The sequence below is a fragment of the Coffea arabica genome, chromosome 1e (assembly GCF_036785885.1).
Source record: "Coffea arabica cultivar ET-39 chromosome 1e, Coffea Arabica ET-39 HiFi, whole genome shotgun sequence".
Classification (NCBI taxonomy): domain Eukaryota; kingdom Viridiplantae; phylum Streptophyta; class Magnoliopsida; order Gentianales; family Rubiaceae; genus Coffea; species Coffea arabica.
Genome location: NC_092311.1, coordinates 37,616,238 through 37,631,787, shown reverse-complemented (window position 1 = coordinate 37,631,787; position 15,550 = coordinate 37,616,238). Strand labels below are relative to the sequence as shown.

Sequence of the window (15,550 nt, the reverse complement as noted above, 5' to 3'; positions counted from 1 at the left end):
TTCACTTTTCCTTTTGCTCTAGATCTTTTGCCGTCCCCCCCTGCTCTCTCTTTTCCTCTCATTTTTTCTCTTTTCTATCAAAACCTAGCCGTGAGTCCCCTCCCCTTCTTGCGGCTGCTGTTTTCTTCCCTTTTATATGAACTCCCCAATCTCCTAAACCCTCACCCCAATGGTGAGGATGAAAGGCCTGCTCTACCTTAAAATCCAACCCTCCAATGGGGCATACGTGACTGTCCTTTGCAAGTTGCGAAAATACGCAGCTTGCATGCTGCGAAATTTTTTTTTTTTTTTTAAAGTAATTTAACAAAATAGTAATAAAATTAAATGAAAACCAACAATTTAATTAACATCGGCTAAAAATGAATGAACTAGAAATAATAAATAGCAAAAATTGCAATTTTTCATTTTTTCATTTTTTCTTTTTTCTTTTCATCATTTTTCATTTTTCATCATTTTTCTCTTTTTCCTTTTTTTTCCAAGAAAACATTGAATTTGAATAAAAACAACTAATTAAAATACAATAAGAGACATGAGACAGGAATCAACCAAAATAAATCTAAAATTGAACAAATAAATCCAAAATTAAACTAATTTAAAAAATAAAATTCGAAACCAAAAATTTGGTGTCTACAATCCCGCACAAGCCCACCTCTCTCATTCCTTCCTGGGTTCCCTTGAGAGTATCCATCTGAATTCAACTTATATCCTTCTCGCGGAGTTACCCAGTAAACTGGCTTAATAACCATCTGCCTTTGATGACTACCCAGCTCGTGAAGCATCCCTTCCCATGTGGGGGCATAACACTGCATCTTCGGGAACCGTGACTGAAGGAAATTATGCTGAAGTTGGATAATCCGATTCACCGTGACCCCGACCCTTATCTTCCAACCTTCAAACACACCCTCATTCCTAGCCTTCCACAAAACCCAGCATACCACCGAAGGAAGTATATTCTGCACAAACTTTACATAGACATTAGTCCCCCTCCTTAACCAGCAAGTCTACACCATGTGACGCACCGTATGTACGCCACTAAACTCACCAGCAGTATTCTCAAAATGACGCCAGACCAATCGTGCTCCCTCTCCTGAGCAAAACACATAATTCAAGTCCTCCTCCTGGGGGTTCTGACAACACCAGCATCTAGACGGGCCACAAACCCCAAATCTCTATAGGCGATCCATAAGAGGGAGCCTCCCCTGCAGTAATCTCAGCATAAAAAAAGAAACCTTGACTGGGAGACCCTGCTGCCATATACGGCCAAAGAGCCAAGATCTGTTACCGGAATGACGGATCAGTGAGTAAGCCAATGCAGTGGAAAAGACGCCCGAGTTCGTAAGCATCCACACCATTCTATCATTGCCCCTACCGGGAGGAGGGTCAAGTTCCAAAACCTACTTGACCAATTCCCCATCCAAGAATTGACGGAGCATGTCCACATTTCAGGCCCGCCGATCGACAAAATCAGCCACCGAATGATCATAGAAGACCTCCACCTTATCGCAAAGCGCACCTGACCCCATCCAATTGTCATGCCAAAAATCCAATGCACCCTCACGAATTACCCAGCTAATATTGTCCTCCCCAAAACGCTATACTGTGACCATCCTCCGCCAAGCCTGGGATCCCCGATACCCAATATTAGCAAGACAAGGGCACTGTCCTGCGCAATACTTCTGGGACATAAACGCTGCCCATAGTGATTGTTGCCGAAATTTCCACCAGAGTTTAATGAAAAATGAATCGTAGACCTGCTTCAACCCCTGCAGACCCACTCCCCCTTCATCCCTCGGCCGACACAGATCTGCCCAACGCATCCAATGGAACTTGTCCCCCGAATTAGAATACCCCCATAAGAACTTGGCAAACAATTTCTCCAGTGCCACCAACATCCCTTTTGGAGGAAATGCGGCTGCCAGCAAATGAACTGGCATAGAGGCTAGCACGCTCTGAATCAATACCACCCTGCCTCCTGGCGACAAAATCTGGTTCTTCCAAGATAGAATCCAGGTCGCCACTGCATTGTATGTATCCGCATAGTAAATCTTCTTGCTCCTTCCAGCATACAAGGGGCAATCAAGGTACCTTATCGGAAAAGCCCGTCTATTATACCCCAGTACCTGGCTAACAACCACTACCCTTTGAGAGGAAGCCCGTGGATGAGTAAGGAAACAACTCTTGTGAGGGTTGAACCGTTGACCTGAAGCCACACTATAATCCTGCAGAACCCGTTTGATCAATCGTAGGGACCACCTGCCCCCACTTGAAAAGATAATCACGTCATCGGCGAATGCCAAATGCATAACTATAGGACACCGAAGAGGTACTCTAAACGGGGTAAAGCCCTTCTGTGTGGGTAACGCATTGAGGGCTCGAGAAAACACCTCAGCTCCAATTACGAATAAGGCCAGTGAAATAGGATCTCATTTCCGTAAACCCCGTGAAGACTTGAAAAAACCGTGGTGGCCACCATTAACCAATACCGAGAACCACACATTCGATATTAAGCGCCAGATCATGTCTATCCAGGTTTCACTGAACCCGAAATGCTGCATCACCTGTAGGAGAAAGGGCCATGAGACTCTATCATAAGTCTTCATCATATCTAACTTGATGACCACGTTGCCACCCCGATTTGATTTCCCGATATCCGCTACTATCTCCTGAGTTGACAAGAAATTATCTGTAATCTGCCTCCCTTGGATAAACCCGCTTTGCTGTGGAGATATAATCCGGGGTAATATCGTCGCTAACCTTGTCGATAATAGCTTGGAGATGATTTTGTTAGTAAAGTTGCACAGAATAATCGGTCGAAACTGCGTGAAATCTTGAGGATTCTCCACTTTGGGCAACAACACAATCGAAGTAGCCGTGATACTCCTAGGTAGTTCAGCCCCGCAGAAAAAGCTGATGATCGCCCGGTATATATCCGATGCCACCACCTCCTAAGCAAAGGTAAAGAATTTTGCTGTAAACCCGTCCGGGCCTGCTGCGCTCTCCCCATCCATAACAAAGATTATGTTCTTAACTTCTGTAAGAGATGGAACATTTGTCAACCATGAGTTGTCCTGTTCCGTTACCAATTTCGGTATTACCTCCAGACCGGTATGGGAGGGTAGGCCTCCCTCTGCCGTGAACACCTCCTGAAAGAATCCCACCGTTGCCTTCCCACTCTGGGACTCCTCTTCAATCCACTCTCCAACGGCACCCCTAACTCGATGAATCACCGCCCTACGCCTCTTTTCCGTAACCAAAGAGTGGAAGTATTTAGTGTTCCTATCTTCATCCAAAAGCCACTTAACCTGCGCCTTTTGTTTCCAAAAACCTTCCTCAACTACAAACGCACGTCTCAACCGAGCTCGAGCATGATGTAACTCGCTCCGTCGTTGCTCAGTCTGATCCAGGTCGTACTCCGTCTCAGCCTCGGCTACCACGCACTCTGCACTACAGGCTCCCTCAAAAATATCCCCGAATGTCGTCCTAGACCATTGCTTAAGGGTATTTTTAACATTCCTCAACCTCGAGGCCAATACTTGCAAAGGAGAGCCATTGACTGGCTGAGCCCAACAATCCTTGATTACCCCCAGTAAACCAGGATGACTGGTCCAGATGTTTAAGAAACGAAACGGCCTAGGTTTGTTGTCTAGCCTAGTAGCCACCGACAGCAACAGAGAAGCATGATCCGACGGGTCACGGCCTAAATGTTGCACCATGACTTGGAACGGAAGCTCCAAAGAGCGCCCACACAGAAGTAATCGATCCAAACGTTTCCAGATCCGCGCCATTCCCGAGCGATTATTACACCAGGTATACCTTGATCCAGAGAATCCCGCATCACGAACTCCAGCCACTGCCATGAAATTCAAAAAGTCTAACCCCTCAGACGGTCTAAATGGCAAACCGCCCCTCTTCTTCTCGGTCTTTATGACCGCATTGAAATCCCCCACCAAAAACCACGGGTTCAAGGCGGGTTTATCCCTCAAAAGCGCACTCCACAAATCCTCCCTCTCCTGTTCTGTACACTTCGCATGTATACAAGACAAAATAGTGGAGTCTTGAAAAAAATGAGATTGCGCTCTAATAGTTAAATGTTGGGGAGTCTTCCCGGCAGTCTGACACGTAAACAACGACCGGTAGAAAACCCAAATAGAACCCCAATGATTGGACATGCAACAATCTATCCCCAATTTAATTCTAATATCAGTGATCGACTCCACCCTCAACTTAGGTTCAACAACAATCACCAATTGAAGATCATACACTTTAATAAGTTTCCTTAACCGTCTTAAGTTAGGAGCACGAGTTACCCCTCTTATATTCCAAAAAAGTAACTTAATCATCAGAAAGGACAGAAAAAGAATTTGTTGAAGAACTAACCATGGATCGTAGTGTTCTATCTAATGTTTTAAATGTGACCGTTAATTGAACCGGTGAATTGAAAGGGTCGAGGTTCAACCGGTCGGACCGGTTCAACCTCGGTTCAATGAATTTTTTTAAAAAAAATAATTTATATAAATATATATGTACAAAATAAGACATGTAATGTACTAATTTAATACTTTATATGATGAAAAGTTTACTATTTTTTAATAACTTGGGTTTTTAAAAATAAATTTTTTAAATTATAAGTTAAAACAAATAAATTTCATCTCAATTTCAATTATATCTAAATTCAACCCAAAAATATCACAATATTTTGAAATTATACAAAATTCACGTCTATGAGAATTTAGATATTGTGAACTTAAATTTTAATTTACGTTTTGGGATTTAGAAATTACAATTTAAAAAAGGAAGTTTGAACTTCAAAGGAAGTCAAGAAAATTGAAAATAGAAATGTAAACTTGATAAGAAACAAAAAATGAGATAAAAGTGAGTGGTTGTGGCATTGAATAATTTGGGTTAAAAAAATAATTATTTTTTAACTTTTTTCAATTTAATGGACAAAAATAAAATTAAAAGATGGAAGAAAATATCAATAAATTAAAAATAAAGAGGTTTGATTGAAAAGGAAGTGACAAAAGAAAAGAAGATTGAAAGAGAGAGAGAGAGAGAGAGAGAGAGAGAGAGAGAGTTCAAAATTAAAAAGAAAGGGCCATGAGAGAATGAGATTTTGTAAAAAAAATGAAAAAAAATATGAGTGTTTGCTTTATATAAATAAGTTATCAAAACAAATTAATAAGATGTGATGGTGCAACGGTTAATATATTGGTCTTCTATTACAAAGGTCTTGAATTCGAATCTTAATAGCTGCATTTTGCAAAAAAAAAAAAAAAAAAGGTTGAAAACCGGTTCAATCCGGTTCAATGGCGGTTTTAACGGTTCGACCGGTTCTTGACCGGTTTTCTGACAAAGTCAACTATGGCATTGAACCGGACCGGTGCCATAGCCAGTTCACAGTTCAACCGGTCGAACCGGCCGGTCCTGTCCGGTTTTCAAAACATTGGTTCTATCTGACGGAAGGCCAGCCCAGAGACCAAGCGACCTTGCATCCATTCTCTCCTTACGAACCACTTCCTCTTGTGCCAGGGTATCAGAAACATCTCCCGTGTCTATATGCCCCATCTCCAGTGGTGACACCTCTTCTCAGTCACGATCTCCTCCCCTAGGGGAGAGGTTACCCACCCTTCGTTGAGTGTCCTGTATGTCTTCCACTTGCCCCTCAGCAGAACGCACGACCACCCTCGCGGGCAGCCCACTCTCTGCAGCCTCAATACATTCCCCCCCTCCCTCATGTCGCAGCACCACCTCAATACCTTCGACCGCCACCGTCCCACAGTCCGCCTCTATCATCCTTTCTTGCTTCACTGGAGTAGCAGCAGAGGTCTGCTGCACCTGGTCCCCTTGCTCAATCCCTGCTCGCTGCTCGTGAGACGCACCACCTATTGATTGACTATGATCATCGTTGCCAGCCACAGCCTCCATAACTTCTCCCTTTGCTCCATCAACCTCTGCCGCCTCTTGCAGCAACACTGATGGCAATTCCCCATTACCCTCCGCAGGCCCATTAGGCATGTCTGTATTCACCGTCTCTACCAAACGGAGTTGTCTTGTTCCAGTATTCTTGGCATGATGACCAGAGGCTCTCCGCAACTCGGGCTTCAACACATGACAAGTCTCCACATCGTGACCTTGGCGAAAACAATGTGAGCAGTATCTAGGAGCGTTCTCCACTACCAACTCTTGCCAGAAACCAGCGTGATTTCCATTGCCAATCCAAACCCACAACAGCGTGAGCCGCAATAAATCCATCTCAAAACACACCCGTGCCACACTTGGCCGTAACACCACAAGTGTAGCCGCATCAACCAACAAAGGGTTACCCACCATAGAAGCAATCTGGAAAATCACCTCCTTATTGAAAAAATGTATGGGAAGTTTTGGTAATTGGAGCCACAGCGGAACCATCGACGATTTCCTGTCAACATGGAAGTCCGTGGTCCATTTGAATACTCTCATGGGAAAGGAAGACACATACCATATCCTCCTAAACCATACACGATGGAAGTCAGCTTCATTGTGCAACTGAATCAACACATGTCGTGCGTCCAACAAGCCCACCGACGGGTTCTCACGCAAATCCAGCGACGTAATGAACTTCCTCACCTCCTCCAACTTCGGTCTTCCTCTGGAGAATTTCCCAACCAATGAGAAATGAAACGGACTAGCCATAGCTTCCACCGCTGCCTGTGGGAAAATCAGCGCAAGTTCCCCTTTTTGTGTAGCCTCCTCTGCCGCAAAGGAAAACGTTGGCTGCGGTGAATTGTTCGTGAACAACTCTAAAAAGGATTTGCGTTGAAAGGTAGGAGGGGCAGGATGCCCCCATCAGGTGGCCAGAGGGCAGCCATGGACTGTTGTACCCCTGCCCAAGACGCTCCTTCAAAACCTTAGTACCGAAACCTTATCTTCTATTATGAAAAGAAAAGAGATCGTTTTCTTTTGAACCAGGATGGACCTTACCTTTGGCTAGCAAACCATATTCCAGGTTACTTTACTCTATAGGCATTATGTCAAACATGTGGTACGCATGATTTAAGTTCATATGGTTCTTGAAGTTTGGCAGAAAAATAAAACCCCAAATTTTTTGCCAACAATCAAAGTTTGAAAAGAAAAAAAGACAGGATGAATGCCGAGGTTAATTGCGAGCAATCTCCATCAGCTTTCTCATTCTTCACAAATCAGTTTCCTTGAGCAGAAATGAGTTCGAAAACAAAACTAACCCAATCACAGTTGGAGAGGATGAATGCCGATTTAAGTATTTGGCATGTTTGATTCGTGATGTAATTCTTGAATTCCTCGTAAGGTCTTCCAACAGGTACTAGTGAGATGCTGAAGCCAATATTCGTTTCTAATAAATTGTCAATTCTTCCTTGTATTTTGTTTCTTTCTACCCTTCCCAATGTTGCAAGTATCAAAATTCTTTCACTTATCTTAATTATTAAACACTCAATTAAATATCTCTTTAAATTTTGAGCAAAATATACTATATGTAAATTAGATTGATAATCTAGCATATATTTTATTTCTTTTTTTCTTTTTGTATCTCAATAGATTATCAATTGAACTTGAAATGAATTATTTATTATATAGGGGGGAGAGATGGGTTAGGTGGTACGGGAGGAGGGAGTGTAAGCGAAAGGTCTCAGATTCGAGTCCTCCCGCTTACACTAAAAATATATATATTAAAAGAATTATTTATTATATAAAATTATTTAGATTGTGTGAAAAAATTATTCATGTAGATGAACATTATAATAATTAATCACTTACCATTGGAAATTAGATTCTAAAATGAAGGGAAGACACAAGAAAAACTAAAAACATTCTCTCCACCAAATAAGAGGGAAAAGAATGCCATCAAAGTGAATTAAAAAATATCAAAAATTTTAAAACCATTCATAATGATGTAAATTTTAAATCCAATCTAGCACCATCTATTTTCAGAAAAAGAAAAAAAGGATAATTTTTCGTTGAAAAAGTTTCTACAAAGCCCCATAAATGCTATGGGTTTTTGGTCAATTTGGTTATAAGGGTGTGGATTTAGATTGTGGAGGTTTGGATTTAACCCCATCCAATTCTTTTCAAAATTCATAAAGGCATGTCATATTCATACTTCACTAGTTATTTTAATCATAATTTTTTAACTAAAACCATTTGAAACAGATGTTTAGAAGTATTGCAATAATTTATGCTAATATAGTTTGAATAAAGTTATGTATTAGATTTATAACTAGTTGTACGGCTTACACAAAAGTGCCAGGCATGCCCAAAATTATAAACACAGTAAAATGATCGATAATTATCCACTTAAAAAGTTAAGATAGTGAGATAATGATTATGTTACATGCTTATAATTAATTAATGCATCATAATTTGTTGTTTCAAGCATCATTGTTTTGTGGTCCATCAAAAATTATGAAACTTGTATGCCTAAATCACAAAATTCAGATCTAGTTCTAATCGGAGCCAAAGAATTTCACACTCAATAACTTTATCATGAAAATTCAAATATTAAAAACCGAATAAAGCATCTCTGCCTACGCAAACCACCATTCCCATGAGAGGTAATAATACCTTTGATCACTAATACATCAAAGTTTTAAGAATTCAGCAAGAACATGCTTAATGTTGATTTTAATCGAAATCAAAAGTCACATATGTAACCACAACACGTATTCAGGAATGTAATTTACATTGCTAGGTATGAAAATATTTTTCGGACATTAAAGGGCAAGGTGATGCAATATGCTTTCAAAGAGACACCAGAAGAGGCAAAAATACATTTTTGGGTAGTCAGTAAACAGTTTAGAGGGTATATGGAAAAAAGAAAGAAAAGAATAGTCTGTATGGTAGATTGAGCTTATAAATATAGTACCTTTAATTTTTTAATATAACTATATCCAAGAACTTTTGCATAAGATGGAGACCTCTAAGTAGCTTTTAAAGTAGCTTGTTTCTCCATTATGTTTTACAAGATATTGATAGGGTGTTAATTGTTAGTAGTTTTATCATTAATTTTCCTTTTTGTCCTTGCCAAATATTGTTTTAATTGTTAACATATACTTATATTTGGTATTTGGACTTAATTTCAGAAAGTGGAGCAGAAGAATGCTAAAAAAGGGGATCTTCTTGAGAAAATTGCTCCACACATGGAAAGCTTCCAAAAGATCCACAAATCTGGCTCAATGCTACAAGCGGGCCCCTTTTCCTTCCTTTTACTGACTAGCAGTTTGCTAGTATTAGGAGTTTTTTAGTATTGGAGTTTTTGACTAGGATTAGGAAACGAAAAAGGGGGAACATTCAGGAGGGCCTTACCTTTTGTTTTCTTTTCCTTATTGGATAGGAACTGAGGAGAGTCATATTTTTGTTTAGATTAGGAATAGCTTCGTTCTGGCTTTGGCTTCATTTTTCTTTTTGTTTTCCATTATTCATGACTGGAACATAGCTTTGTTATTATTATTGATTATTATAGAAAAGATGATGCCTTCAAAATCAATTAAATTGCGTGGACATTTTCTTATGAGGCATGGCTAATCTTTTCATCTAGTCAAGGATCAACGCGACGACGCAGTCCCGAATATCTGTGAGATCGAATTAGTTTTCATGCGTTCCTTAATTTGTTAATATTTGCACATTTTCTATTTGAATTTTCATTGGATTATTTTGTTAATTGGATGTCAAGGGCTCGATATTCAATGTGACTTATTAATCTCCTACCAAATTAATCAATTGAATCCGTAATTGTTTAGTTGATTAATATTTGTGGCAACTAGCGTTGATACACGCTAGGGAAACATGCAATCTAATTTAAATAACCCTCGTAGCGTGTTGTTGACCGGGGTTACGTTTTTCTATTTCTTAATGCAATTAGGGAATTAACTCCTACGGTCGTACCTAGGAGTGTTTCCTGGTTAGGAGTAATTAATGGTCGTACCTTGGTTATCAATAAACTAAGGAAAAGCTGGTCGTCAGAGCTCGTCGGCGACTATAACTAACCTATTAATAAATTAAGTGAACCTTCCTTGCATCGATGATCGGATGAATGGACTGTGTTTGAGTAGTTGTATCCTTGGTTAGAGTTTGTCTATTATTGATTTAATTTCTGTCTACGTTCGTACTAGTTAATTGTTTGTTTTGGTTGTATTGCTTAATTGTTCTTATTTTTATTCCGATAAAAATACCCCGTGTCCCAAACTTGAAAAGAAACGAATTTTCTCCTAGTCCTGAGGATACGACCTTACTTGCCCTGTTTACAAAGCAATAGTTATTTGTGAATAAGCAATCCCATTCTGGTATATCGAATCAAGCAAACTCTTCGAAAACAGGGTGAATCAAGTAACCCATTGCACACCTAGAGTCCCTACTCCAATACTTAGAATTGGGTTTTGATTGCTTCGATTGGCAACTAGATTTATTTTTATTATTGCACAGGTTTCGACAACCTATCAGATATCAAAACAAATAAGCAAATCCACCTGCAAGATAGGAGTCCACTTGATCCGGATTGTTTCCCTGGATTCTCATTCCTGTTGAACCAACAACAGCTCAATATGGCACTATTCTTCTAAATAGTCTGATTGAATATGCACTCCTACCTTGATGGCTTGTGCTACTCGATCATGATGGAAATCCCATACCAGTGCTCTCATTTGAAGCAGAAGGCCATCCAAATATATTCCAAAGGAAACATTTTCACTGTTTGATAAGGAGATACAGATTAGTTTGTCAAGTCTTCTTTCGCTTGCAACTATTGATTTGTTTGCAATAGCTTGGATTAAGCATATATTAAACATGTTGTTTACAATTAAAAATAATTTCTTAGCTAAAAACTCAAGAGGTATTGTAGTTAGTAGAAAAATAAGATTAGGTTCCAGTTTATATATGAGTTCGAATTCGACTTGATCAACACGAGTTTGATCAATATCAAACTCGAGTTAAATTTGACTTGAGTTACTCGTGAGCAGCTCGATTCATTTACAGCCCTAATTCAGGAGACAAAAACATCTCACTGGTGAGATGAGCTTTTTCTCTTAGATGTGCAAAAGGAAGTGCTACAAATATATTCCTCTACCTTCTTACTTTTTTTCCTTTCCTTCTGTCACACTAGGAATCCAGCCCAATGAAAGTTTTGGTATTGATCAAAATATGTATATCTTTTTTTTTTCTATTTTTTTTGTCATATCGACCGATATGTCAAACTTTGACACTAACTACATTTCAGAGTTTAATTTGGAAGTAAAGTTAAATAGTTTTCCTAAAAATGTTTCATGTTTTTGGAAAATGAAAGTGTAAAACTTTGCAATCGAGTATTATTAAGATAGTTTAACAAATGAAAGCTAGAACCCAAGTCTTGCTACGCCATTTACAAATAAAATTCGGTCATTAATCTAAAATGATGCAAAATTCAATTATTCAGAGAATTCCATTTGACAGCATAAATCAAAGTTATGAACAGTAAACCATTTACCACATGCAATGTCGAAAAATGTTTGAAGAGGAGCAGAGATTAAAGGCAAGGCAATGGGGTAATCGGAATTTCTTACAAAAATTTTACAAATTTCTGAAGCCCAAAAATGCAAATGTTGAAACTTAGTGGGGCGGCCCCGTCCGTGGTTGTCAATGTAATAAAGCACAACTGCATAGTGCTTTAGATATTGACTTTGATATCTTCAATCTTTGAAGGAGTATTACTGCCTCTATCGAGCAATGGACAGTGTTAGTGTAGTATGTCGTTAAACACCACATGATCATGAGTCGATCAAGCTCTTTCTCTGAGTTCTTACTCATTGCAGCCGTTTTATTATCCATCATAAATATTGATGCAACTTGCCTTGCAAGTGAAAAAATAAGCTCTTATAGACTTTAAAAAAGATGTAAAATGTCTATCGAGTCGACTCACGTCTTGCAATATTGACGATGTTGATTGTTGCCACTGGGAAGGAATCGTTTGTAGCTATAAAAGTGGCCATGTGACCACCAGTGCAGCATCTTATTGGCAATAGGTGATTAATATGATCCCTCCTTTGATAGAATTATACTTGTGTTCTTGTTATCTTCTTCAAGTTCCTCCATTCGTTAACACCAATTTTTGATCTTTCTGGAAATGATTTTAGACGTTTCATCCTTCAATGAATTTTTGGTGTTACTGCACTTGTCGCTTTTAAAGGTCATTACCATTTAATAATAAATGCAATAATGCATAACTGAGTCAAATCAATACTATCAATTTTGTCAAATTTTAGCATGTTAAAATTGTCAAATCAATACTATTGGTGTCGATGCTGGTGCCAGTGCTGGTAGAGGTGGCTATCAGTGGTGGCCAACGGTGAAGGTGGTGGTAGATTGAGGTGTGTTGAGGAAGGAGTAAGAAGGGAAATTTTTTTTTTGGTGTGTACAGAATTTATTTTTAAAATGTACAAAAACATTGTATACAAATACCATATGAAGTAGCGGACTAGGATTTGATAATGATATGATTCTGAGAAACCAAATTTAAGGTGAGACTTACTTTTTCAAACTTTTATGATGGATGAATACTAATATTTAAAAGTTATATTTGAAAGCTTCCATTTTATAAGGAAGAGTTTAACAATTTGTACAACTATGCTTTATCTGTACATGAATTTAACAATGTTAAGCACAACTATCATTAATCTTGTAACTTATTATGAGTGGCATTCATAAATAAAAATGGTCGACTTTTTGATTTGGTGATAAAGTGGATCATGAACAAATATAAAAGGTAGATCTATACTGACAAGTAATATTTAGATTTTGAAAATTAAGCAGTTCAATTTGAGAAAAAAATATTTAATTGAATTTCTCCCACATGCATGGATACTGATTGTAAAACTGTTTAGAAACTAGATTAGGAAAAAAATTTAATGCAAATCTTTGACACGTGGAAGTTAATTGAACAATTGTTCAGAGGCTTGATTTGGTAAGTTTTAAATTTGCTTTCCAACCATTAATGCGTTAGATTGAGGATAAATAAGTGAATTAATTTGTTTCCATATAAGACAATGTCACAGAAGGAAAAGCGGCATCAATGGCATGAAAAAAACCCTATAAATATTGACATTGTGAATTGAACAGATCAAGTCACGGCTGATAAGAGAATATTTAACGTATATTTTGTATAAGTTTGGCATGAACTTTTGGTATGTTTTGAGAAGATTAAAGCCATATTTGAACTCTTTTGGTGATAATTGCTTAAATATTGTTTAAGTGTTCAAAACTTAATAAATGAGTGGATTAATGTGTTAATTTTGTGAAATTGTGAAGGATATTGATATATGAAATTCATGCACGAGATGAAGGAAATGTAAGGATCGTCCAGAGGATAAAGTACAAAAGAAACTAGGAGCAAAAATGAAGAAAAAAGAAAGAAGTGAAAAACTGGAAATTGACCAACACGGATCCGAGCTCGGATCTGTGTGAACAAAGGGCGATTCGAGCCCTCGTCTGTACTTCTAGAGCGATGGATCCGAGGTTAGACGATCCGAGCTCGGATTGTTCTTCATCCCTCGAATCCAAGGCTCGGATCTGCCTCTCTCTTCTGTAAGTGGCACAGCTGTTTTTCTCACTTTTCACACAACTTTCCAGCTATCTTGAGTGAGAGAATTCGGTGGCACATGTTCCTACAATATAATGGAAGACAAAATGAGTTATTGACAAGTCAAAAGAAAAGAACATTTCTTTTGACTTTCTTTGCAAAATCTGAGTTGTTGGAATCATGAAGGGGAAAAAAAGGTGCCTTTCTACCACCTTTTATGCAGAGAACCAAGGAAAAAGATGAGAGGACCATACGTAGCTAGTTTTTCAGCTTGTAACACTTTCTCTCTATCTAGAAGTTCTTGAAGAAGCACTTGGAGACTTTACTTGTAATCATCTTGTACAAGACATAGCAGAAATTTGAGGGTTTCACCATTAATTGGCTAAGGTTTTCTTTATCTTTCTTGTACTTGTACTTTATGATGTTTTGCATTAATAAACTTGTGAGTTTGATTGTTATATCATTCATGAGTAGCTAAACTTTTTTATCTAGGGAGTAGATGAAACTTATGGCAAAATGACATGAATTGAATGTGATTTATATTTGTTATATCTTGTATTAACTTGTCTATTTGTGCAGTTGTAATTACTTGTTATTGATTAATCACCAATAGCATGTTTATAGTTGTTATTTTTCAATGAGAATTGGTAGTAACAATGGAAACACATGAGTAGAGCTTAAGTTAGATGTTCATGAAAGTAGAGATACATTTAAGTGGATTACTTAGCATTTCATGAAAGAAAATAGAGTAGTAGTAGTATTTCACCATGAAAATAGGGAAAACTATACTACTCTAGGCCATTTTATCATGAGAATGAAACTTGGCAATATTGGAAACGAATCCTTAGTTAAACAAGAATAATAACAAGAGGTAAATCTATTCATTTGTATTGTTTACGCCATAAGTGGAATCTACATCCCTCGATTCATTCTTGAGTGAAATTTACCTATTTGCATTTAGCATTTGTTAAACCAGAGTTATAGACAATAGCATTATAATTTCTCTACTCAAATTCATTTATAAGTCTAAATAATAGAGAAAATAAGGGCCTAGTACTTGTTTAAATTGCTCCTCGTGGGATCGACTCGATACATATCCTACATTACGATTTCGGCCTGTATACTTGCAGTCAACGGGTATAAAATCGGATTTAAACTTGCATTGATATAAAAAAAAATTTCCTCAAGTTTTTGGCGCCGTTGCCGGGGAGCGGCAATATTAGGGCCTAATAATTTCTATTAATTTAGATAGCTTTAATTTTGATAGTTGAGCTATTTATAGTTAATCTTATATTTTATCAGTTTTGGCAAATAAAAAAGTTGCATAATCTTTCTTATTTCTGTTGTAGTGTATGCACCGGATATCTCGAGAAGTTGTACCTTTCGGTCCAAAAATTGAGAAGATATTTCATAGACAAAGGAGGGATACACCACAGCAAGAGGAACAAAAGGTTTGACAGCCGATAGAGGAAATTTTGATAGAGCTACCGTTTGAGGAAGAAATAGCGGAAGATGAACTAAATAGGCAAGCTCTACGAGATTTTGCTTTTCCGGGGACATAGGAATCTCAAACTAGCATCGCAAGGCCAACGGTAAATGCTAATAATTTTGAGATTAAACCATCACTGATTCAAATGGTGCAACAATCTCAATATGGAAGTAATGCTACCGAAGATCCAAATTCTCATTTGTCAATATTTTTTGAAATCTGTGATACAATTAAGTTTAATGGTGTTAGTGATGATGCAATTAAATTTCGATTATTTCCATTTCGCTAAGGGACAAGGCCAAGGTTTGGCTACAATCTCATCCTTCAAACACTTTTACTACTTGGATTGAATTAGCTAAGGATTTTCTTAATAAATTCTTTTCACCTGGAAAAACTGCTAAACTCAGAATGGATATAACTAGTTTCTCTCAACAGGAAGGAGAGACATTGTACGAAACTTGGGAGCGCTATCGGGAATTACAACGAAGATATCCTCATCATGGTTT

General features: G+C 38.1%; 1 protein-coding gene and 1 non-coding gene across 2 annotated transcripts; both read right to left on the bottom strand.

Annotated features, from left to right (window-relative positions):
* Positions 1-2,945: 2,945 nt before the first annotated feature.
* Positions 2,946-5,565, bottom strand: LOC140016884 (uncharacterized). Its single transcript, XM_072070979.1, has 2 exons — positions 5,443-5,565; positions 2,946-4,022 (listed from the first exon to the last, which is right to left on the bottom strand). The coding sequence occupies exons 1-2, from the start codon at positions 5,563-5,565 to the stop codon at positions 2,946-2,948; spliced, it is 1,200 nt and encodes a 399-aa protein (XP_071927080.1).
* A 9,878-nt stretch (positions 5,566-15,443) lies between these two features.
* On the bottom strand, positions 15,444-15,550 carry LOC113719520 (small nucleolar RNA R71). The gene has a single exon (XR_003454909.1). It is a non-coding gene; the product is annotated as a small nucleolar RNA R71 (small nucleolar RNA).